At 47.0% G+C, this 26417-nt stretch overlaps 1 protein-coding gene across 2 annotated transcripts in view; it reads left to right on the top strand.

The window, feature by feature from the left end:
• LOC140191241 (adenylate kinase isoenzyme 5-like) overlaps positions 1–26417 on the top strand; it is a 136984-nt gene that overhangs the window by 10180 nt on the left and 100387 nt on the right. The window contains exons 2-6 of one of the 2 annotated variants that reach the window (XM_072248448.1): positions 8453–8639; positions 12744–12911; positions 18680–18852; positions 20919–21032; positions 22246–22434. In XM_072248448.1, the coding sequence (XP_072104549.1) occupies positions 8453–8639; positions 12744–12911; positions 18680–18852; positions 20919–21032; positions 22246–22434 (831 nt within the window). The remainder of the gene's footprint in view (positions 1–8452; positions 8640–12743; positions 12912–18679; positions 18853–20918; positions 21033–22245; positions 22435–26417) is intronic. The other variant, XM_072248450.1, reaches the window with a different exon arrangement.

Below are 26417 nucleotides of genomic sequence, written 5' to 3' on the forward strand. Positions count from 1 at the left end.
TTTCTGGGCATTCAGAGAATCGAGGGATGAGGGGATGGTGTTGGAGAATATTGCTGAGGTGGAAGATCAGCTTGTTGGATGACCAGCTCCTATTTTATGTTTCTTACATTCTTGTATGTTGTGATTGTGAAACACAACACACTTGACAAAGCAGGAGGCCATTTGGCCCATTGAATATGTGCTGGCTTTTTAAAAGAGTTCTTCAGTAAAACCTTTCCCTCTGCTCTTTCCTGATGCCTGGAAAATGTTCTCAAAATGACCAGATTTCAATCCTGTAAAAACAGCCTACAATCTTACCAAAACCACTTAAATATCTGATTTTAATTTACTTAGTCACCTCTGCTCGCATTATCATCTTCTCCTCCTTCACAGTTCAGCCTTGGGGGGCCCATCTCAGTACAAAGGTCTTGACTCCCTGGTGAGGAAGTGTCTACAGTGAACCCAGAAGTTAGATAGGTAGATAGATGGATAGATACTTTATTGATCCCAAAGGAAATCACAGTGACACAGTAGCATTATGTGCACAGATAAACAAATATACAACTATTAGAAGTGAAGTAAGAAAGAAAAAAAAATAAGTTACCTCATGCAGTCTAACAGGAGGAGGTCATCACTTCCCCGGCTACAGGTTGACTCATTATCGAGCCTAATGGCCGAGGGTAAGAATGACTTCAACTAGAGATCTTTGGAGCAGTACGGCTGTCTTAGTCTATTACTAAAAGCTCCTCTGTTCAGCCAAGGTGGTGTGCAGAGGGTGAGAAACATTGTCCAGAATGGCCAGGATTTTCCAGAGGGTCCCTTGTTCTACCACAGCCCCCAACAACAGAGCCAGACTTTCTGAAAAGTTTATTGGGCCTGTTGGCATCATCCGTGTTGATGCCATTACACCAGCACACCACCACACATAGAAGATTGTACAGGCAACGACAGACTGGTAGAACATGTGAAGGGGAGGCCTGCATACTCCAAGGGACCTCAGTCTCCTCAGGAAGTAGGTAGAGGCAACTCTGGTCCTTCTTGTACACAGCCTCTGTGTTGGTGCTCCACTCAAGTCTGTCATCCAGGTGCACCCCCAGGTACTTGTAGGGTCTCACCACATCTACGTCCTCACCACCAATAGTAACAGGGAGCAATGCAGGCTTAGTCTCCCTAAAGTCCATCACCATCTCCTTCGTCTTACTGATGTTGAGCTGCAGATGATTCAGCTTGCACCATTTGACAAAGTCCTCCACCAGGGCCCTGTATCCATCCTCCCGTCCTCCCTTTATACACCCAACTATTGCTGAGTCATCAGAGAATTTCTGCAGATAACATGACTCAGTGTTGTGTCTAATACCTGAGGTATACAGGGTAAACAGGAAGGGAGCCAATACTGTGGGACCCCAGTGCTGCTCATAGCCATGTCTGACACATAGCTCTGAAGCCGCACATACTGTGGCTACCAGTCAGGTAGTCCATTATCCAGGATAGAATGGAAGTGCCAACCTGCATTGAACGGAGATTTTCCCCAGCAATGAGGGCTCTATGGTATTGAAGGCACTTGAGAAATCAAAAAATAGTGCTACCCTGCTTATCCAAATGGCAGTAGACTCTGTTCAGCAGGTGGATGACAGTTTCATTGACTCCAATGTGCTCCTGGTAGGCAGACTGCAGGGAAACGAGAGCTGATCTGACCAGGGATCAGAGGTGAGCCAGGATCAGACTCTCTAGCTTCATGATATGTGAGGTCAGGGCCACTGGACGGTAGTCATTCAAGATTTTCCGTCAGCCCGTCCTTGGGTACTGGGAACACACAGGATGTTTCCCACACAGCTGGAACCCTTTCCAGGCTGAGATTCAGATGGAAAATGTGCTGGAGAACTCCACACAGCTGCTCGGCCCACTCCTTCAAGAACCTGAGGTTCACACCGTCCGGTCCCAATGCTTTGCCATGTCTGAATTTCCCCAGAGACCTTCGCACCTGCTCAGTAGTGAAGGTGAGCCCATGATGACTGGGGAGTTGGTGGAAGGTGGGGCCCGAGGGAGGTGATAGCAGTTGTGCAGGTGTCATGGTAGGTGCAGGGCAAGGGGCGGATGTAGACACTGGTAGCCTGTGTTGTTTATCCATGTGTTGAACTGAAGGGGGGAGGAGTGGAGGTGTTGGTGCTGAGGGAGCATTGGGTGCCTCAGCACCTGGATTGGTGTGTTGTGGGGAGGGAGTGAACAGGAGGGCAATCGTCAAACCTATTAAAGGATTAATAGAACTCATTAGCCCCGTCACAGCTGCATTCCCAGGCTCTACAGCTGGGCTGATTGAAGCCAGTGAAGTTCTTCGTGCCTCTCCACACCTCCCGTGTGCTACTCTGCCCAAAATTGTTCTCCACTCTCGCCTGTGTTCCTCTTCAGCCACCTTGATCTTCACCTTTAGCTTCCTATAGACATGTTTCAATTCCTCCCTGTCTCCTGATCTAAAGGGTCTCTGTTTGTGGTCAAGAAGGGCCTTCAGATCACTGGTGACCTATGATTTGTTGTTAGGGAAGCAGCGAACACTCCTATTACAGTGTCCACACAGAAGCTGATATAGTTATTGATGGCTTTGGCTCTCAGTTCAAGCTAAGATTGATACACATTCTCTCTCAATGTGCCTCTGAAGCTCTCTGGTCACCATTAGAGGAAGCATTCAAGATGAAAATTATTTGTCACATGTACATTGAAACATACAGTGAAATGCCTTGTTTGCACTGATGACCAACACTGTCTGAGGCTGTGCTGGGGGCAGCCCCTTAGTGTCATCGTGCCTCCAGCGCCAATATAGTAGGTCCACAACTTACTATCCCGTACGTCCTTGGACTGTGGGAGGAAACCAGAGCACCCGGAGGAAACCCACGCGGTCACAGGGAGAACGTACAAACTCCTTACAGGCGGCGGCGGGAATTGAACCCTGATCACTAGCGCTGTAAAGCATTACGCTAGCTGCTACACTTCCATTTGCGCGCAGCAGGTTACACCAAGACGTGGCAGGCTGAGGGCCAGGTGCTAGTAAATATAGATGGGAGGAATGGCCAGGGTGGGCTGTAGGGTCTTTTCCTGTGCTCAATGACTCCACGAGTCTAAATTCCTCACAAACACAATGTGAGAATGACCAAACTCTTCCTTTATTTGTCATATTCAATATAGGTAAGGATTGACGGGACATCGGGAGTAGCTCAGCTAATCGCCCACTAATCTCCCTTCAGGCACTTACCTCTGCAAGCAGCCCAAACACTACGCCAGCCCAGACCCCTCCTCCCTCACCTCCAGGCAAACGAGACAACACTTCACCTGCCAATCTGTTGCAGTCCGGTGCTCCTGATGGGGTCTCCTCTACATTGATGAGATCTGTTGTAAATTGGGGGACCGTTTTGTTGAGCATCTCCGCGCCCTCCTGCCAGAAGCGGGACTTCCTGGTGGCCAAACATTTTAACTCCGACTCCCTTTCTCATTGCGATATGTCGGTCCCTGGCCTCCTCTTGTGCCACGATGAGGACACCCTCAGAGTGGAAGAGCAACACCTTATATTCCATCTGGGTAGCCTCCAACCTGATGGCATGAATATTGAATTCTCCTTCCGGTAAACAAATTCCCCCTCCTCCTTCTTCTAGTCCCCACTCTGACCTTTTATCTCTTCAACCTCCCTACTACCCCACCCCCCCACCCCCAGGGGTCCCTCTTCCTTCCCTTTCTCCTATGGTCCTCTCTTCTTTCCTATCAGATTCCTTCATCTCCAGCCCTTAACCTTTCCCTCCCACCTTGTTTCACCTATCACCTTCCAGCCAGCTTCCTCCCCCACTTCCTTCTAAATCGTAAAGAAAGGTCTCAGCCTAAAACCTTGACTGTTTAAACATGTATGACCATCTAGAAGTCCCCCTTCTGGCAGATGGAGCAGAGATGCTCGACGAAGTGGTTCCCCAATTTACGATGGGTCTCGCCAATGTACAGGATGCCGCATCAGGAGCTCCGGACGTGACAGACAGCCATTGTCCTTTACTAGTGTGGGTCAGTGCCCTGCAATCCTGCCTCTGTGCTAGGAAGTTCCCCAGTGCAGAGACTTTGCTGCACAAATCCAGACTGACGCCTCCGTGCAGCGTAGAGGGAGACTGCTCTGTTGGAACTGCCACCTTCCATTCGGGCCATTAAACTGAGGATGGATCTGTCCACACCCAGGTGGATATGAAACATCTTGGGTCAGTGTCTTGGAAAAAGAGCATGAGGGTTATTCCCGAAGTCTCATTCAATCCTTACCTCCATTCAATATTACAAATTCACTCCGGTTGATACTGCCTGACCTGCTGAGTTCCTCCAGCATTGTGTGTGTGTTGCTTTGCCCTTAGTAGCGTGCGACCTCAACGATCACTTGAAAATAGTTAATTAAGATGAGATTATCAACAGTCTCACCTCCTGAAACAGAAGACCATTTTGAGCCCAGATACCCAATGAAGTGGAGAATTCAAGTAAAATAGTGTGCACTGTTTAGCTACCTCGGTTCATCTTGCTGGAAGGGGTCACGGATTTGGGAAGTGCTGCACGAGGGGTACATTTATTGATTTATTGAGATACAGTGCCGAATAGGCTCTTCTGGCTCTTTGATTCACGCTGCCCAGCAATCCCCCCAATTTAATTCCTAGGCCAGTACGTCTTTGGACGGAGGGAACGGGAGCACCCAGAGGAAACCCACATGGTCACGGGGAGAATGTGTTAACTCCTTACAGGCAGTGCTGGGAATTGAACCCTGTTCACCTGGACTGTAACCGCTACGCTGCTGTGTCACCCTACATCTATATCATGGAGATGGAGCACACCGCAGCCTCGGTGAAGCACGGTGCCTGAGTGGAGGTGCCTTAGGGTAGAGGAAGAGGTGACAATCAAGTTTGTCAGGTGCTCCATAAATGGAAGCTGTTGTTATTGCTGTTGAGGGAGTGGGTGAGGATTCTTGGTTTAATAATGGTGGGGGTGGAGGGTGAGGAGCCTTCTGAATCACAATTCTGTGAATAAACACCTCCACTCTCTGTGTGCAGCATAGCAGTGCTCCAAGCAGAACAAATTCTGCATCAGGAAAAATAATCTGCCACCATTTACGTGTTTGATGGTAATTCCAGAGAGAACTATTGATCATTAATCATGTAAAATAAATGTTGTCTCTTCAAAATGGCTGAAGGATTTAAACAGAGAGTTCTGCACAAGAAAACCCCAGTCGATTACTGATTCCATGTTGATTTTTTATCAAAGTTTCAAAGTACCTTTATTATCAAAGTACGTATGCAGTATACAACCCTGAAATTCGTATGTTATTATTGATTTCAAGTTGATTGATTCATATAGTGTGATTATTGATTCCATATTAATGATCAATATTTATTTATTAATTCGTCATCATGTGCCGTGTTGTGTGACGTGGGCAATCCTGCTCCTATGACCATAACTGTTCTAGGTGAATTTTTCGACAGAAGTGGTTTTCTTCGGGTCAGTGTCTTTACAAGACGGGTGACCCCAGCCATTATCAATAATCTTCAGAGATTGCCTGCCTGGTGTCAGTGGTCACATAACCAGGACTTGTGATCTGCACTGGCTGCTCCCATAGCTTCACGTGACCCTGATTGGGGGGTCTAAGCAAATGCTACGATTTGCCCAAGAGTGACCTGCAGACTAGCGGAAGGAAGGAGCTCCTTACACCTCCTTTGGGAGAGATGCATCCCCTCCCTGTCACCCAGTTTATTAATTATACAAACTTGTATTATTGATTCCATGTTGATTAGTCATGTGATGTGAGTTTTGATACCAAATTGATTATGTATCTCATGTTGATTATAGATCCCGTGATTACACTGGACACCAATTTTTTTTCAAAACTGTTGGTTCCTCAGAATTTTTTTTTTGCTTATGATAGACCACTTGAAGCTAAACACAAATATAATTTCAGACTACTTGTATCACATGGGAACTTGGAGAACCAAGAGATTAATTTTAATTGAATATAATGCATTTAATTACATAATAGTGCTGCCACTTTGAAATACTTCAACTGAGCTAAAATGTTTTGTTGATGATTTTTGTTTGGACTCAGTGTCTGAGGCTGCTTGTTAAAATGTCCAACAATAATCAGCCAACACTGATAGATTCCAGTTGCCCTGATATCATATCTCCATGACCGCAATCTCCCGGTGAAACCTTTCACCGTGCTCGTCACTGACAGCGCCAGGAATTGCAGGGAAGAAGTCTAAATGGGAATGCAGAAAATTAATCTTTAGTAACACATTGAACTTCATGATTTTATATGCACGAAGCACATTTTCAACCAGTTGCCTGTAGTTCGGTGCTCTGTAGCTGCCAAGAAAATTTTCAACGTCCTTGAATGCCTTCCATGTCATTTTCTGCAGTCCCACTAGAAGTTCTTTGAATTGCCTGTCATTCACCTGTTTGAATTGTGGACCAACGGAAATGCCTTCCTGAATCTTAGCATCAGTTATTCTGACTGAATTATGAATTAAAACAACAAATATCGGCACTTTCAAAAAAAGGTCCATGATAGGGAAATTTAATGGTGATTTTCATAATCAGTAGCCCAAATTTCACCAGATACACCCAAAGGTAACAGGAGGAAAAATCTCTGACTGTTTTCTCTGATAATTTATTTCATATTGATGATTTTATTAGTGATGATTATTGATTCTATAGTGGGCATTGATTTTATTGTCGATTACCCATCCCACGCGATTATTGATTTAGGTGACTACTGATTCTGCCAATTATTTGTACTGAATAAATATCTGAAATCTGAGAAGAAAAGATTTCTACAGCCACGGGGGAGGGATGTGAATGGATTTGAGAGCTGGGACGCCACCAGTGCAGACCCAAAGAGCTGAACAGCTTCAGTCAGAATCAGGTTTAGTATCACCGTCACATGTCGTGAAATTTGTTAACTTTGCTCCAGCAGTACAATGCAGAACATAATAGTATAGAGAAAAAGACCTGTGTGTTACGGTGAGTATTAAATAGTTAAATTAGATAAGTACTGAAAAAAATAGAAATTAAAAAGTAGTGAGGTAGTGTTCATGGGTTTACTGTCCATTCAGAAATAGTTTGGAAGAGAGGAAGAAGCTGTTCCTGAATCGCTGAGTGTGTACCTTCAGGCTGCTGACAGTAACAATGAGAAGAGGGCATGTCCTGGGTGATGGGAGTCCGTCATGGTGGACACCGCCTTTTTCAGGCATCGCTTCTTGAAATGTCCTAAATACTACAGAGGCTAGTGCCCATGATAGACTGTCTAATTTCATAACTCTCTGCAGCTTTCTTTGATCCTGTGCTGTTCCCCCACCACCCCACCAAGCCATACCAATCAGTGCTACAGCCAGTTAGAATGATCTCCATGGTACATCGGTAGAAACTTGCAAGTGTTTTCAGTGACATACTAAATCTCCCCACACTCCTAATAAAACATGGCCACTGTTGTGCCTTCTTTGTAGCTGCATCGATATGTTGGGTCCAGCTTAGGTCCTCAGAGATATTCACACCCAGGAGATTGATATTGCTGTAGCCATTTAGTGACCCTGACTTCAGGTCTCCACTGGTTTCATGATGATTGTTGATCAACATTGACAGTTGAATCCACTTGAATAGTATCCCTGGTTGATTACTGATCCCACGTCATTCCATGATCTCCTTGCCACAAGCCTAGATTGGCCATTGATGCTCGGCTCAGACGAAAGCTTGAAGGTCAATCAGAAGTCTGGAAGTCGAGGTCCAATGGTTGAAGCCTGAGGACTGGAGGCTGGACGTACACTCCACTCTTCACAGCACTGAGGCTGAGGCTTTGGGCCTGCTCCAGGCTTCAGGCCTACCGGCTCCCTCTCATTCTGAAAGCTGTTTGCTTCCTTTTATTGTTTGCAGGATTTGTATTTTCTCTCTCTCTCTCTCTCTCTCTCTCTCTCTCTCTCTCTCTCTCTCTCTCTCTCTCTCTCTCTCTCTCTCTCTCTCTCTCTCTCTCTCTCTCTCTCTCTCTCTCCCTCCCCATTGGGTGTTTGTTGGTCCTTTATTTTGGGTTTCTTGGTTTTGTGGCTAACTGTAAGGAGACGAATCTCAAGGTTGTATAATTTATACATGCTTTGATCATAAATGCACTTTGAACTTTGGAGGCTGTGCTGGAGTTGGAGGACTCTGTGTGGGTGGGTGGGAGGGAGAAACGGGGCTTGTTTTACTGTAGGCGTTGCTTATTGCATCCACTGTTATTCTGACAGGCATTACGGGCTGCTATAATGGTGCTGGAATATGTGGTGACAGTTGTGGGCTGCCCCCGGCTATCATTAGGCGCATTGGAGGTTAACATAAATGATGCATTTCACTTTACGTTGTACATCATGTGATACATCAATCTGAATCTGAACCTGAATCTCAGTTGCTATTCCACCCTCCCCCCCATCTCTGTGTGCTCCTTCCCCAGAGTATGCTGACAGGCCTGATGTACCATCGTCCTGAGGAACCCATTGAGTACCTGGAGAGCTGCCTGAAGAAAGTCAGGGAGATGGGTGGACTGGAGAGAGTGCGATGGGATACCTTCATCGTTCAGGAGAAGAGGGCACTGCCACCTGTCGGCGGGAGCCAGGGGAGAAGAGCCATCTATCGGAGCGGTAACTCACCAACTTCTCTACCACATCCACTTCTACTCCAGCTTAGTCCTCCCCTTCATCGGGGTGATGGTCTGAAACACCGGCCCTTTATTCCCCTCCATACAGCAGATACTACCTGACATGCTGATCCCCTCCAGCATCTTCTCTGTTGTGTCTACGAGGACAACAATGAACCTCAGGTCCTTTCAAACACTATTTACTTCTGCGTTCTACAAAATGAATATTGAGATAATCTTTCGACACAAAACTTTCACATCATACCACTGAAAGAAATATATATATATAGCTCAGGTGCCTAAGACTTCTGCACAGTACTGTAGTAATTTTATGTATTGCACTGTACTGCTGCAGCAAAAAAAAAGCAAATTTCATGACATATGTGAGTGATGATAAATCTGATTCTGATATGGGTCTCTGTTGTGGACTGAGAGTGGGAAGGAGACAGGAAGAGAGGATCCTTGTCTGGGAAAAAGGGGCGGGAGCAGGAAGCACCAGAAAGGCATTCTCTAGGATCAATAAACCAATTGTTTGGAATCAAATGACCTTGCCTGGTACCTCAGGACTGGGTGTGTCCCCACCCCAGCACTCCTCCTCTGCCGTCTGTCCCACACCCCTCCTGCAACATTCCAGCCTCGCCATCCCCGACATCCTTTGCTCCCAGCAGATATACAAACTCGCTCTCCACCCCGCGCTGACAAACACGGTACTGTGGAGATGTCTCAGGCACCATCGCTATATCTATTGGTCTGAGACTTTTGCACAGTTCTGTTGAAAGCTCTGTACAACTCCTTTTCAGTTTCAGAGTCAGAATTTATTTAAAGGTGATGATATTTGTTGTTTTGTGGCAGCAGTACAGTGCAATACATAATAATTATGTTACAATAATATACAAAAATTAAATAGTGCAAAAACCAGAGCAAAACGGAAAGGTAGTGTTCATGGGTTCGTAAACCATTCAGAAATGTGATGGTGAAGGGAAGAAGCTGTTCCTAAAATGTTGAATGTGTGTCTTCAAGCTTCTGTACCACCCTGATGGTAGTAACGAGAAGAGGTCATGTCCCAGATTGTGAGGGTTTTTCATGATGTGTGCTGCCTTCTTGAGGCATCTTTTGAAGATGCCCTCGATGGTGAGGAGATTAGCGTCCCTGATGGAGCTGGCTGAGAATACAGCCTTTAAAGTCTCTGACACAGAGGAATTTGAAGCGTCTAAATCTTTCCTCAAGCAGGACTGCTGTGTGTGTTTCCCGATTTCCCTTTCTAAAGGTCCACGATCAATTCCTCGTACTGATTAGTCCTGAGGGGGTGATGCCATTGAACACTAAGCTGTAATCAATAAACAGCAGACTGATATGGGTAATGCTGTTACCCAGGGGACGCACAGCTGACTGAAGAGCCTTTGAGACTGCCTCCCTGTAGACCACAAACCGCAGTGGGTTCAGGTCCTTGCTCAGGCAGGAGTTAACTCTAGTCCTAACCAACCTCTCAAAGCACTTCATCACAGCAGGTGATCTTTTTAACGGACACCCCCCCCACCCCTCCCCACCTGTTTGTGACATTTACAGAATATTTACAAAGTGCAATGTAAAAGTCAGACACAGAGTCAAACTGTGATGAACTTGCTGATGTAGTTCTGGGAGGTGGAGGCCATTCTGGCTGCTGTCGTCGGTGTGTGTAGGGGTCAGTCAGCTGATTTCCCCGCCATCCCCCCATGTCAATGAGGACAGCACACACTGCAGACTTCTCAGATGGAATAGCACCAACCCCATCATGGCTGCTGTGTGGCACCTACTGATGCCAACAAAGAGGTAGATAATCTAGAAACCCAGCCTCTCATGAGCAAGCTAGCAATTCCAATGGGAGCTCTTGGCCAGTCTTTTGGAGATGGCTCAGTCCTCTCACCTTGTGAAAGGTGCCAAGGACGTCTTAAGCAACTCAGGTGCTGTGCATCTGGGTGGCACGGTAGCCTAGTGGTTAGCACAATCCTTTACAGTACCAGGTTCAATTCCCACCATGACTGCATGTGTGTCTCCTCCGGGTGCTTTGGTTTCCTCCCACGGTTCAAAGATGTACAGTTGGTAGGTTAATTGGTCATTGTAAATTGTCCCATGATTAGGCGGGGGTTAAATCGGGAGATTGCTGCACGGCGCAGCTCGAAGGCCCGGAAGGGTCTATTCTGTGCTGTATCTCAATAAACAAAAAAGGAGAGAGCTGTAAGGATAATTATGAGGTCAGGCAGCATCCATGAAGAAAGAAACAGGCTGATGACCTTTTATCAGAACATTAAAAAGTCATTTGGTTAATGGGTAGAGACAAATGGGATTAGTTTGATGGACACCATGGTTGGCATGAATGAGTTGGGCTGAAGGGCCTGTCTCTGTGCTGTGTATCTTTATGAATCTACTAGATCTGAGATAACTGTGACACTGGCACAATACTGTATTTGTCAACATGGAGCAGAGAGCAAGTTTGTAAATCTGGCAGAAGTAAAGGATGTAGGGAATGGCTATGGCGGAGTGCCCGCGGGGGGGGGGTGGTTTGGGACAGGTGGCAGAGAAAGAGTGCCAGGGGTGGGGAAGGGTGGCACCAGTGCAAACACACCCTGGTCAAGCCAAGGTCATTTGATTCCAGGCAATAGTTTTATTGATCATTTCAGAATACCTCTCTGGTGCTTCCTGATCCCTCCCCTCTCCCTTCCCCATTTCTCAACCATGGTTCCCTTCTCCCTGTCGCCTTCCCACTCTCCGTCCACAACAGAGACCCTTATCAGAATCAGGTTTATCGTCACTCACATCTCATGAAATTCGGTTTATTTTTGTAGCAGCAGTCCAGTGCAATACATAAAATTACTACAGTACTGTGCGAAAGTCTTAGGCACCCTAGCTATATATCTGTGCCTAAGACTTTTGTTTTGTGTGGGCACGTGGCCAAGTGGTTAAGGCATTGGACTAGCGACCTGAAGGTTGTGAGTTCGAGCTCCAGTCGAGGGAACGTGTTGTGTCCTTGAGCAAGGCACTTTACCACACATTGCTCTGCGACAACACTGGTGCCAAGCTGTATGGGTCCCAATGCCCTTCCCTTGGACAACATTGGTGTCATGGAGAGGGGAGACTTGCAGCATGGGCAACTGCTGGTCTTCCATACAACCTTGCCCAGGCCTGCGCCCTGGAGAGTGAAGACTTTCCAGGCGCAGATCCATGGTCTCGCAAGACTAATGAATGCCTTTTTTTTCAAGACTTTTGTACAGCACTGTCTGTCCTATCCAATCTCTCCACTACCCACCTGCAGGTTAGCTCATTGGTGTATCTGGGGTTAATGGTTCAGTGTAAATTTATTTGTGTTAGAGATAAAGGTTAGCATCATTTCTCACATGTACATTGAAACATAGAGTGAAAGAATGCATCGTTTGCGTCAACAAGCATCACAGCCCAAAGATGAGCTGGCAAGTGTCACCATGCCCACAACTTTACCAAACCTAACCCATATGCCCTTTGGTAAGTGCGAAGAAACCAAAGCTCTGGGGTAATGGGGAGAACATGCAAACTCTTTGCAGGCAGCAGCGGGAATTGAACCGGGATCTTCTGATTGCCAGTCACCATGAAACCATGCAGCCAACAGCCCAATTTATTGCACATTTACTGAAGAGATTCTGCTCGTAGGAAGGTTCATTCAACTTCTGGGAAGACAAAGACTCTCGTCCTCACTGGTTTTGTGTCACAGAGGCGGCAAGGTGACACGTAGACAAGTGCTAAAACTGGAAGCAGAAATATGGAAATAGCAAAATTAAAATTAAAATGCGACAACATTTTCTGCGTTACTGGCAGTGGAATATTGTCACCTAATGCTGGTCACTGAAAATAAAAATTCATTTTAGGTTAAACGATGGTGTGGGTTTAAGTTGCAACTTAGTGGAATATGTGGGTGTACGATGCCTGTAAATTAATGGAAATCAGCCAAGCTGCTCTATGAAAGGTGGGGAGTCGTGCAGAGCGAGTGGTTGGGGTCAGTGTAGCAAAGGATGACGGGTTGACCTGTTACTGCGACTTGATGCTCATTGTGTGTGTGTGTGTTTCTGTTTTCCCTTCACCACCCCCCACCCCCACCAAGTCCTCTCAGAGAGCCACAGTCTAGCTCATGATCGCTACGACCGGCTGCCCCCCATCCACCAGTTCTCCATTGAGAGCGACACAGACTTGTCGGAGACAGACGAGCTGATCGAGGAGTACGTGGTGTTCGACCCCTCGAAACCCAGGCCAAGGGTCATCCTGGTCATCGGTAAGTTCACCACCGAGAAGGGGAAGATGCCGATTACACCTCTTCACCCCTTGCTCTTCATTTCGTGGGCCATACATCTAGGCTGGGTCCAAACCAGGATCGGGTCTACTCTCAGTGACACAGGGACTGAAAGTTGTTTCTTTTTGTCAGCAGCACAATGAAAGACATAAACATTTGCTATAAGTTACAGTGCAAAATAAAATAATGAAAGAATGCAATAGTGGAACAGTGAGGGAGTATTCCCGAATGTGTGGCGTGTTCAGAAATCTGATGGGCAAGGTGAGGAAGCTGTCCCTATTCCATTGAGTATGGGTCTTTGGGTTTCTGTACCTCCTTCCTGATGTCAGCAACGAGAAGGGGACATGTGCTAGATGCTGAGGGTCTTCAGGAGTGGCCAACATTTCCTGCCGCTTTCAATGTTTCCAATTCTCGCTAATTTCATACATGGCAGATCACTTAGAAACGTAAAATCCCATACAATCCAACGGAAAGTGGGACTGGATTAAAGGTTCCTTTTCTTTTCCCTTAATCCAGTTGATTCCCATTCCCCCAGTTGGAGTGAAGTCTCCAGATGTGTATTTTCCAAAGTAAGGTTCAAAGTGCAAAGTTGAAAGTAAATTTATAATTGAAGTATGCATATCTCACATGCTACCCTGAAATTACAATAGAATCACTTTTCACAGAGAAACAACCAATGTGCAAAAGGAGACAAATTGTGCAAATAAAAAAACTAATAATAATAATAAACAAATAAATAAATAACACTGAGAACATGAGATGTCGAGTCCTTGAAAGAGAGTCCAAGGATTCTACAAGAACTTTGGTCCTTGTAGCATTGTGGAATCAGTTCAGTGTTGAGGTGAGTGAAGTTATCCTCACTGGTTCAGAAGCCTGGTTGCAAGTGCTCATGTGTAACTTCCACCATACTAATGCTGTTATGATCAGCTGAGATAAAAATAGTGCTTGGTGGAAGATGTTCCTTTGAGTCCTATAAAGGGACTGTCGTTGAGTGCACTGGGAAAGCGTTCCAGTTCCCACGGATGCCGTGACAGAATAGACCTCCCAAAACCCTGGGAAGTATCCCACAGCACAGGGTTGTGACCCATTGCCCCTTCTGAGCATTATCTTATTACACAGTAAACGGAGATGAATTTCCAACTATGGAAACGGGCCAAATTTGATGGAATTTTTGCAGAGTCTACTCTTTCCAATCCAACAATAACCTTCAAATGAATCTGAGATATTTATGACACAGAAGGCCATTCAGCCCATTATGTGACAGAAGCGACCTGCTCTAATCTACATTAGCTTCCCTGCTCCCAGCCTGCAGTATCTAGCCGCCTTCACACCCTGATTTAAATGTGGCTAAGGTTTCTGTCTTCACCGCATCTTTGGACCAGACCTACGCCACCCTCTGGTGGAGATGGTTCTCCTGAAATCCCATTTTACCAGTTGTCTTATTCTGAGCTCTAGGTTATCGAGATCCTTCCTGTCAGACTTTGTAAACCTTGTATCACTCTAAACATAATATGCTATCTCCTGAATACATATGCACACACACACACACACTGATACATATCTATTACGTTACATGCTTCATTTTAATACTGGGATTGTTCTGTAGGAGAGAGTATCCACACAGTTGCCTTTTCTGTCAGTCGTGGTGGTTATCCCTCGAGGTCGAAGATGATGGTCTTCGTTCTGACGAAGTGGCCCACAGAGCGAAGATGCCTGTGCGTGTATTTGTTTAACGTGTACTTGATGTCGCACTCCAAGAAGCACACGATACTTCACAAATCAACCAACTGATTCGAATGGCATGGAAACCACGACGATTGGAGCTGGTGGGTTTGTTGCAGCCTTCATCTGCCTTCACAGCCATTGAGTTTGAAGTAACTTCATCCACCTGTTCCACCGTTGAGGTCTTGGTTGGATTGTTCTTTGTCAGGGACCTCACCCTCGACCTTACCACCATGGGTGACCCTACCAGGAGCATAGCTCCAGACGGCACAGCTCTCGGGATCTCGGGATTTCTGTCAGTATTACCTAAACAAGCCAACATCATCCTCCTGTTCTTTAATTTTAAAAGTCCAACTGGATATTCACTTTTTCCCCGAAGTTCTACTTGTACATCTTCTGAAAGACTTTTCACTAGACAAGATCATCTTCAAAAGAATGGAAACAACACCTTCTTAAGCATTAATCCCTGGGTGTCAATACCAATGCCGAATTCCTCTTAAGAAGCTGGGGCTGGGCTGCCTTGCCGAATTGTGTGCAGCCCCTCTGCTGACAGTGTTCCCTCAGTGCCGGGATTCTGACCGGTAAAGATCGATGAAGGGTGACGTACAGTAAATTCCAGTTAACTGGGACTCATCGGGGCCAGTACATCCTGGAATTACGTGGCTGCCCTAATTAGACAAAAGTCACCAAGAGTAGTGGGAAACTGGAAGACTGGGAAAACTTTAAAAAGCAACAAAGAACTACTAAGTGAGCAATAAAGAAAGGGAGGCTAGATTATGAAAATAAACTAGCACAAAATATAAAAACGGATAGTAAAAGTCTTTATAATTATATAAAATGGGAAAGGGTGGCTAAAGTGAACATAAATCCCTTGGAGGATGAGAAAGGGGAATTGATATTGGCATAGGGTTTTGAATGACTATTTTGTGTCGGTCTTCACGGTGGAGGACATGTCTAACATGCCAAAGAGAGATGTTGTGGATGCGACGGGAAGTGAGGACCTCGATACAATAGCTATCATTAAAGAAGTAGTGTTGAACAAACTTGTGGGCCTGAAGATAGATAAGTCCCCTGGTCCTGATGGAGTGCATCCCAGAATACTAAAAGAAATGACAGAAGTTATAGTAGAGGCATTGGTGACAATTTACCAAAATTTTCTGGACTCTGAGCAGGTCCCAGCAGATTGGAAGATGATGAATGTCACACCCATGTTCAAAAAAGGATGTAGGCATAAGTCAGGTAACTATAAGCCAGCTAGTTTAACATCTGTAGTTTGGGAAATGCTTGAAGCTATTATTCAAGAAGAAATAGCAAGGCATCTGGAAAGAAATGGATCCATCAGGCAGACGCAACATGGATTCAGCAAAGGCAGGTCTTGTTTGACAAGCTTACTGGAGTTCTTTGAGGATATAATGAACGCAGTGAATAGAGGGGAGCAGGTGGACATTATTTACTTGGATTTCCAGAAGGCATTTGATAAGGTGCCACATAAAAGACTTATCCATAAGGTAAGATGAATAGAGTTGGGGTTGATGTATTAGCATACATAGAGGGTTACTTTTAACTAATAGGAAGCAGAGAGTTGGGGTACATGTGTGTTACTCTGGTCGGCAATCAGTGGTGAGCAGTGTGCTGTAGAGGGTGGTGCTGGCCCACAACTGTTCACGATATACATTAACGATCTGGAAGAGGGGACCAAGTGTAGTGTCTCTAAGTTTGCTGATGATACTAAACTGAGTGGAACAGCAAATTGTGCAGAAGATATGGAGAGACTGCAGAGAGATATAGATAGGTTAAGTGAGCGGGCAAGGAGTCTGGCAGGTGGGGTACAATGTTGGTAAATGTGAGGTCATCCACTTTGGAAGGAAAAATGAAAGAGCAGATTATTATTTAAATGGTAAAAAAATTGCAGCATGTTGCTGTGCAGGGGGACTTAGGAGTACATGTGCATGAATCACAGAAGGTTGGTTTGCTGGTGCAGCAGGCTATCAAGAAGACAAATGGAATGTTGTCCTTCATTGCTAGAGGGATTGAATTTAAGAGCAGGGAGGTTATGCTGCAACTGTACAGAGTACTGGTGAGGCCGCACCTGGAGTACTGCGTTCAATTCTGATCTCCTTACTTGAGGAAGGATATATTTGCTTTGGAAGCAGTGCAGAGGAGGTTCACCAGGTTGATTCCAGAGATGAGGGGGTTAGACTGTGAGGAGAGATTGAGTCGCCTGGGACTGTAGTCACTGGAATTCAGAAGAACGAGAGGAGATCTTATAGAAACATATGAAATTATGAAAGGGATGGATAAGATAGAGGCAGGAAAGTTGTTTCAACTAGTAGGTGAGACTAGAACTATGGGACATAGCCGCAAGATTCGGGGGAGTAGATTTAGAATGGGGATGGGGAGAAACTACTTTTCCCAGAGAGTGGTGAATCTGTGGAATTCTCTGCCCAATGAAGAAATGGAGGCTACCTCAGTAAATATATTTAAGACAAGGTTGGATAGATTTTTGCATAGTAGGGGAATTCAGGGTTATGCAGAGAAGGCAGGTAGGTGGAGATGAGTCCATGGTCAGATCGGCCACGATCTTATTGAATGGCAGAGCAGCTCGACGGGCCAGATGGCCGACTCCTGCCCCTATTCCTTATGTTCTTATGTTCATGAAAATAATTTAAAAGGAATAAAAATACAAACTACAGCTTAAATGAGTAACAAATTATGTACTTAAATGAAACACAGAACAAATTAGAACAGTACCACTACAGTGCCATAAAACTGTGTATTAGTTCCTGATAGTTATCGACAAAGGAATTCCTTCAGTGTACATTGCCGTGTTCTTTTAATTGACTGTCAATGAACAGAATTAGCGCTGACACCTAGTGTAGATAATGGACTGTCTTCAGACAAGACTTTCGACGATGGCATTCTCCAAATCTTTACTTTGATTGTAACATCCAAGATGATTGTGGATACTTTCAAATTCTTCGTAGTTTGTAACTTGCTGAAGTAATGAAACCATCTCATTTTCACTCCTGGCTGTGTCTGACATCTGCAAGCCTGAATCCTTGAAACGGCAGTGAGGAAACAGTTCCAAATTGTCTGGCTGCTTACAACTCGCCAAAAATCACTGCTTATTGAATGAAAACATGCAAGTGGCACTATTTTGAAACAGTTTACCCTAAGCTTGGTGTAGCGGCTAACCGCTACACAAGTGCACACGACTGACGCTAGTTAGAAACTGTTCGGCAACAGTCTTCTGTCCTAATTAAGTGACACAGTGTCACAAATAAATTAAAGGAATACTGCAGACATGAGGAAATCTGCAGATGCTGGAATTTCAGGCAACACACATAAAAATTGCTGGTGAACGCAGCAGGCCAGGCAGCATCTATGGGAAGAGGTACAGTCGACTTTTCAGGCCGAGACCCTTCGTTAGGACTAAAGGAATACTGGCTATTTTTTCGATTTGCTTTTGTTCTTTAAGATTTGTTCCAGATAAGCGATGCCCCAATTAACTGGAATCCACATTTAGGATAGTGTCTTATGCTGGTGCTGTCCCCTTGCCCTTCTTGGCAGGTTTGGGGATGGCCCAGGCTATACCGTAGCTGTGGTGTGTGTCATCTACAATGAACTCCAAGTAAACGGGAGCCTATTATGGCTAGAGCACACCACAGCAATGATGAGGCAGTGATGAAGGATGCACATATTTAGTGTGGTGAATGGGATGCCAATCAAATCAGCTGCTCGTAAGATCGAAAGCAAGATGCAGATGATGAAAATTCTGAAATAAAAACAGAAATGTCATAAACACACATCAGGTCAGGCAGCATCTGAGGAGAGAGAAACAATTAATGATGCAGGTCCAAGCCCTTTTGTCAGACCTGTGTGTCTATCTGGGCAAGCTGAGTGATAGGATCGCCTTACTCTCCCCCCACCCCCGTTTGTGTTTACAATCTCCATGTTTTCAGGTCTTTCTCTCCTTTCCTTCACTCACCCCATCTCTCACTCTCTCCCACCCCCCACCCCTTCTGAAGGAGGGCCAGCGAGTGGCAAGGGGACCCAGAGCATGAAGATCGCAGAGCGCTACAGATTCATCCACATCTCGGTGGGAGAGCTCCTGCGTGAAAAGATGCTGCACAACGCAAGCACCAACAGGAAGTGGGGCCTGATAGCAAAGATCATCACCAATGGGGAGCTGGCACCACAGGTGAGGGCGGGCACTTTGTTTTCGTTGGTCGCTTACCACCGCCAGTCTCCTTTGACTGGACAACAACAGCACCCATTTCCATTATGCCTTTCTTGTGGTAGGAATATCTCATGTATTCGGTTTGGCGGAGGCTTTAGGGTAGAAGGAGGGACGTTGAGTGAGTAAGGGAAAGAATTTCAGAGATTAGGCCCTTGGGATACAGTGCGGAATAGGCTTTTCCAGCCCTTTGAGGTCCGCCATCCGACAATCCCCCGATCTAATCACAGAACAATTTACAAAGATGTTAACCTATCAAGTATGTTTTTGGACTCTGAGAGGAAACCAGAGCACCCAGAGGAAACCCACACAGTCATGGAGAGAATGTACAAACTCCTTATAGACAGCAGCGGGAATTGAACCCTGGTCACTGGTACTGTAAAGCGCTGTGCTAACCACTACGCTACCGTGTCGGCCAAATGAAGGCACTGTGCTGTTGGTAGGGCTATCAAAGGGGTGCAGTAGCCAGAAATGAATAAGCACTGATGGGTTAGAGGATAAGGAGAGATTACAGAGATAGGGAGGGTGAAATAGATGGAGGGATTTGAAAAAGAGGATCATACGAGGTTCTGAGTTGGGAAGAAGTCCATTCCCCATTTCCTGCTCACCCACCCCTCCTTGAGGATCTATGCTGGCGCCCAGTTACACAATACCACAGGAAGCACGTGACAGGTTAACTTGTGCATAGAAAATATGGACATATTAATTTGTTTAATAATTACAATCAGTAGTGTCTTCCAATCCAGGAAAGGTCCAGACTTCTGCAGATGTTTTTGCTCATATAGTGGCAAGATCCAAGATCAAAACTAACAGCAGACTAAGCAGGCTTTTTCCCCTCAGGTTGGGTAAGAAGAGACCTAAATGTCATAGGTTTAGAGTGAAAGGTGAAATATTTAAGGGGAACTTCTTCACTCAGAGGGCACTGGGAGTTGTGGAATGAGTTGCCAGTGCAAGTGGTAGATGTGCGTTCAATTACAACATGGATGAGCAGAGTCTGGAGGGATATGGTCTGGGTGCAGGGTAGATGGGACTAGGCAGACCAGGTCAGCACAGAGTAGATGGGCCGAAAGACCTGTTTCTGTGCTGTAGTGCCCAATGACAGCTTGACTCTATCTTTGCTGCTGTTCACTTCTCAGAGGCGGAAGGGCAAGTGGGAGGGCTGACGAGAATGAGTGAGACTTGGTTTCTGCAGTTAACCAGCCAGCCTGCGTGGATGGTGAACCAGAGTAACCAGCAAATTTACAGAAGCTCCATGTGAGGAGGTCAGGTTCAAGACAAGTCTGAAGAAGAGATGGTGCCATTAGTCACAGACAGGCTGGCCTACTAGCGAATCCTCACACTGCCAAACACCTGTTTCATACAGTCACCTGACAGCACTGTAGGTGACTGTATGAAAGCATGGAGTCAGAAGGCACCACAGCACAGAAACAGGCCCTTCAGCCCATCTAGTCCATGCCAAACTATTCACCTGCCTACTCCCATCCATCTGCACCAGGCACCCCAAACGCCTCCCATCCATGTTTCTATCCAAAACTGTATTTGACCTCCCATCCACCACTGCCACAGGCAGCTGGTCCCTTGTTCTCACCACCCTCTGAGGGAAGATGTTGTCCTTCACGTTCCCCTTAAACTTTTTACCTTTCACCCTTAACCCATGACCTCTGATTGTAGTCTCACTCAACCTCAGTGGGAAAAGCCTGCTTGCATTCACCCTATCAATACTCCTCATAATTTTGCTATCAAATCTCCCCTCATTCTCCTATGGTCCTGAATTAAAGCCCAAACCCATTCAACCCTTCCCTACAACACAGAGCCTCAAGCCCCAGCAACATCCTTCTAAATTTTTGCTGCACTCTCCATCATATTCATGTCTTTCCTGCAGGTGGGTGAGCAGAACTGCAAACGATCTTCCCTGTGTTCAGTGGGCCCCACTGAACTGACAGTGTGTGATATCCCGCAGGACGGCAGCCGAGGTGGGACAAGCTGCCTGAAGTTCAGGACGTTACTGATCCCTTGCGTTTCTTTGGCAGGAGACGACGATCAGTGAGATTAAACAGCAGCTGATGCAGCACCCAGACGCTCAGGGATTTGTGATTGATGGCTTTCCCCGAGAGATCTCCCAAGCGATCTGCTTCGACGATCAGGTGCAGTCATCGCTCTGAGAATCCAGCATCCGCAGAACACCTCTCCCAGCCGCGGGGCTTTCTGATGTTCAGGCTCTTTCCAATGTTTCAGTAGGAAAGGTCAAATATTTCAGATAGTACCAGCATGTCATTGGCAGAGTCCAAGAGTAGACAGGGGAATGTTTTCACATCTTAACGAGAAACTCAACACCTCCTCCATTGTGGGATCCTTCCATCCCCTCCAGTCGTGTAAAGGTCTCTCAACACTAACTCTCCAGCAGTGCATCACTCTGCAGTTCACCCCTCTGACAGTGTGACGCTCTCTCAGTACCGTCCCTCTGACAGTGTGGCGCTCCCTCAGTACCGTCCCTCTGACAGTGTGGCGCTCCCTCAGTACTGTCCCTCTGACAGTGAGACACTCCCACGGTACTGTCCCTCCGACAGTGAGAGGGACCGTCCCTCCAACGGTGAGACGCGCCCTCGGTACAGTCCCTCAGACGGTGAGACGCTCCCTCGGTACCGTCCCTCCGACGGTGAGACGCTCCCTCAGTACCGTCCCTCCGACCGTGAGACACTCCCTCAGTACCGTCCCTCCAACGGTGTGACACTCCCTCAGTACCGTCCCTCCGACGGTGTGATACTCCCTCAGTACCGTCCCTCCGACAGTGAGACACTCCTCAGTACCGTCCCTCTGACAGTGAGACACTCAGATTTTGCTTCATTTCTGGCCGTCCAGAGATCTCATAGAACCATACCCCTGATATTGCAATGCCTGCTCTACACAGTTGAGCCCTGAGATTCTGTCTAATGTTCCCTCAAGGTCAGCCTGTATTATGCAGATCATAAGACTGCAGGTGCTAGAATCTGGAGCAAGACACAAAATGCTGGAGGAAATGGGCAGTCGATGTTTCAGGCTGAGTCCTTCCATCTGGACCAAGACCCTTTATCTGATCTGGAGGTTATGGGGAGAAGGCAGGAGAGTAGGGTTGAGAGGGATATTAAATCAGGTGTGATCAAATGGCAGACCAGACTTGATAAGCCAAATGGCCAAATTCTGCTGTCTATCTTATTACCCTGGGTAAGGATGGAGTGGCCTCTGTGATCCACAGCTTGAACAACAAGAGAGGTTAAAGGTACGGGCAGATATAACCCGAAGCAGCAAAATTGCTCTGGACTTTTTAATTACAAATTTTGCAAATCCCTGAAGCTCATCTTGCGGGTTCTCTGCCCTCAGATCTGTGTGCCAGACCTGGTGATCTATCTTGCTTGTGCCAACTTGCGACTGAGGGAGAGGCTGGAGAAGCGAGCAGAACAAGGCCGGCCTGACAACAACCCCAAGGCTATCCACCGGCGCCTTGCCACCTTCAAGCAGAATGCCATCCCGCTGGTCCAATACTACCAAGAGAAAGGTCTCATTGTGACGGTGAGTTGGGGCAAAACGCGGGGCTTGGCAGCAGGAAGTTGATCGTTCAGCCCTTCTATCCTATGCTTGACCTGAAGACTGATCCAGTTGTTCTTTCTCTCTCAGTCCTGTGATTATTTCCCTTTATTTCTTTGCAACTTAGAAGGAGGCCATTCAGCCCATTGAATCTATGCCAGTTCACAGCAGAATAGAGCCATTCCCTTCACTTTCTCCATGGTGCTGCAGATTGCTTTCCCCAAGTGTCGATCCAGTTCCCTCTAGGAATTCTGAGTAATTGTGTTTCCGACACCTGTGCAGACACTAGGTTCTGGATCCTAACTACATGCTGTATGAGGCAAGGCAATTCATCCTTCACTCCCTCCAAGTATTGTTTACCCACCTCAAACCGTTGTGTCCCGATGAGAAACCCTCTACGTTATCTGAGGCAGCCAGGGGTTGTGTACTCTGTCTGGTTTCCTCTCAATTCATCTTCCTATTCCCATGTTGGTCCATGGCCTCCATATGCTGCCAAGAAGAATCCAAACTCAGATTGAAGGAGCAACACCTCATATTCCATCTGGGTAGCCCCGATGGTGTGAACATCGATTTCTCCAACTTCCAGTCATTTCTACCCCGCTCTCCCCGTCATCTTCCTCCCCGTTCACCCCTTCGCACGTGCCCTCCTTTTCCTCTGATGCTCCACTTCCTTTTCTTTTTCCCATGGTCACAGCCCTCTCCTATCAGGTTCCTTCTTCTTCAGCCTCTTCCCCTCTTCCACCTATCACCTTCCAGCTTCTTACTTCATCATCCCTCCCACCCTGTCTTGCTGGTCACCTGCCAGCTTGTGCTCCTTCCCCTTTCCAATTCTGGTGGAGGGCTTTGGCCCTAAAGGTCGACTCTTTATCCCCCTCCATAGATGCAGCCTGGCCTGCTGGGTTCCTCCAGAATTTTGTGCATGTTGCTCTCAACCATTGGTCCTGGGAAAAGAAACCCAACCCCTCCATATTTCTACATTTCTTGGTGACTTAGAAAGACTTGGTGACCCTTCAAGTCCATGCCAGCTCACAGAAAAATTCCTATACCGCCAACTAATTTTGCCTGTAACCGATTCTCCTCATATTCACAATACAGTAGGGGCATTTAGGCAACCAATCTGCACATCCCGGGGATATGGGAGTGGACTGGAGTACCTAAGTAAAGTCCATGCAGTCACAGGGAGAACGTGCAAACTCCACACAGACAGCTGGGGCTGACCAGGATCTCTAGAGTTCGGAGGCAGTCGCACCACCGTTGTCCCGTTGAACATGTGGCTGAGCTCCCTCAGCGCCGATGAAAGTTCTGCATCATCCCGAGCTGTTGTTCTCCTTGTACATGAAGGTTATTCTAACTCCGCATTTCCCGAGCACCATTCACCAATATCATGCAGAAATTCCCACCCATCACCCATTTTCATTCTACTTCCCTTGTCCAATCCAAAATGTCAGTCTACGGCTTCCTCTACTGCCTCGACATGGCCACTCCCAGGTTGGAGGAGCAACACTTCATAGTCCGTCTGGTTAGCCTCCAATCCGACAGTATAAACATTGATTTCTCTGACTTCTGGTAGTTGCTCCCCTTCCCCCTTCTCTCTTTTCTACTCCCCTTCTGGATCCCTCGTACTCCTTCTCTTCTCTTCACTTGCCCATCACCACCCTCTAGTGCCCCTCCTCCTTCCCTTTCTCCCCGGTCCACTGTCCTCTCCAATCAGATTCCTTCTTCTTCAGCACGTTACCTCTTCCACCTATCACCCTCCAGCTTCTTACTTTACACCCCACTCCCCTGACCAGCCGCCTTCCCCCTCACTTGCCAGCTTGCACCCCTTCCGCTATCCCAAACTTCTTCCCCCTTCCTTTCCAGTCCTGTTGAAGGGTCTCAGCCCCAAGCATCTCCTCCTTACATGCTGAGTTCCTCCAGCGTTTCGCGTGTTGTTCCTCGTCCGTGCTCTCACACCCACTACAATCTAATGTTGATCTGCTCACGGCTTCAGTCGTGGTCTCTCACAGTTAAGTTCACAGCCCTGGATACCTCTCCACAGGAGCTAGGCGCCGTCCTCCAGCACTCCCAGCCCCAGGCTGTCCTGCGGGGGGGGGGGGGGGGCACTTCAGAAGTGTTGTGGTTTTTGGAAGGACGTACACAGTGAGAGTGGAGGCCAGTGATCATAAAGGTCAGTCCCAGCTCCCACAGCCCATCGATTATTACAGCACGCAGCAGGCAGTGCAGCTCCTGAAATATTCATCTAGGCATCGAGACCGCATCACCACTCTGCCTTGTCGCTGCCTGAAGTCCCAGTCTCCTTCATTAGCCAGCGCTTCTCTCTGATTCTCTCCAAAAACCCACCATGATGTCCACCCTGTTGTGGGGACAGGGGCTCTTTCGTCAGAGTTCGAGTCGGTGAGGGATTACAGTTATGGTGGAAGGGCTGGAGGGTGGACAATGTTTCTCCAAGATAGATGTCTAATACCAGAGGGCATGCATTGATGATGAGAGGGGTAGGTTCACTGGGGGTGTGAGGGGTAAGTTTTACACTCAGAGAGTGAGGGTGACTGGAATGCACTGCCTGATGTGGTGGTGGAGGCAAATACACCAGAGGTTTTTAGATAGGCACGTGAATTTGAGGAAGATGGAGGGATATGGACATTGTGTGGGTCGGAGGGATTAGTATCTGGGTGTTTTTTGATTACTTTTTATCTGGTTTGGCTCAACATTGTAGGCCGAAGGGCCTGTTCCTGTGCTATACTGTTCTGTGTTCCATGCTCCATGACTGTAATCTCAGGATTACTCCTGCTGCCACGTGCTAGGTAGGAATAGGACGATAGTGCAATTGAATGAGTGGCAGGGGGCAGGGTAGCAGTTTCTTGGAACCTCTTCTGGGGACGGGTTGTGCCTCAAAGCTCTCCGTTTCTCTCTGGACACCAGACCCAACCAGTTCCCCTCCAGTACCACTCTCCACCGCCTAGCGGAACCTGTCCTCAGTCTAAATAATTTCTCCTTTGGGTCCTCCCCCTTCCTTCAAACAAAAGGGGTAGCCATGGGCAATCACGCGGGACCCAGCTATGCCTGCCTGTTTGTTGGCTATGTGGAGCAGCCTATGTTGCAAGCCTACACTATTGACCACCCCGCATTTTTCTATGCTACATCAATGACTGCATTGGTGCTGCTTCCTGCGCCCACGTGGAGTTTGTCAATTTCATCCACTTTGCCTCCAACTTCCACAGGGCCCTCAGATTCACCTGGTCCATTTCCGACGTTTCCCTTCCCTTTCTCGGTCTCACTATATCTGTCTCCAGAGACAGCTTGTCTACTGATGTCTATTATAAACCAACAAACTCTCACAGCTACCTGGCTACATCTCGTCCCACCCTGTTACTTGTAAAAATGCCATCCCCTTCTCTCAATTGCTCCATCTCTGCCGCATCTGCTCTCAGGATGAAGCCTTTTCCTTCTAGAACGAAGGAGATGTCCTCCTTTTTCAAAGAAAGGGGCTTCCCTTCCTCCATCATCAACATTGCCCTCAACCGCATCTCTCCCATTTCACACACATCTGCTCTAATCCCATCCTCCCAACACGCTACTCAGGATAGGGCTCATCTTGTCCTCACCTACCACCCCAGCAGCCTCCACGTCTAGCACATAATTCTACAAAACGTCCTCCACCTCCAACTGGATCCAAGCACATCTTTCCCTTCCCCCCACTTTCTACTTTCCACAGGGATCGCTCCCTGTGCGACTCCCTTGTCCATTCATCCCTCCCCACTGATCTCCCTCCTGGCGCTTATCCTTGCAAGTGGAACAAGTGCTTCACCTGCCCTACACCTCCTCTCTCACTACCATTCAGGGCCCTAAACAGTCCTTCCAGGTGAGGTGACACTTCACCTGTGAGTCTGTTTGGAGTCATTTACTGTGTTTGGTGCTCCAGGTGTGGCCTCTTGTATATCAGTGAGACCTGAGGTAGATTGGGAGACTGC

The sequence above is a fragment of the Mobula birostris genome, chromosome 32 (genome assembly GCF_030028105.1).
Source record: "Mobula birostris isolate sMobBir1 chromosome 32, sMobBir1.hap1, whole genome shotgun sequence".
In the NCBI taxonomy this organism is placed as follows: Eukaryota; Metazoa; Chordata; class Chondrichthyes; order Myliobatiformes; family Myliobatidae; genus Mobula; species Mobula birostris.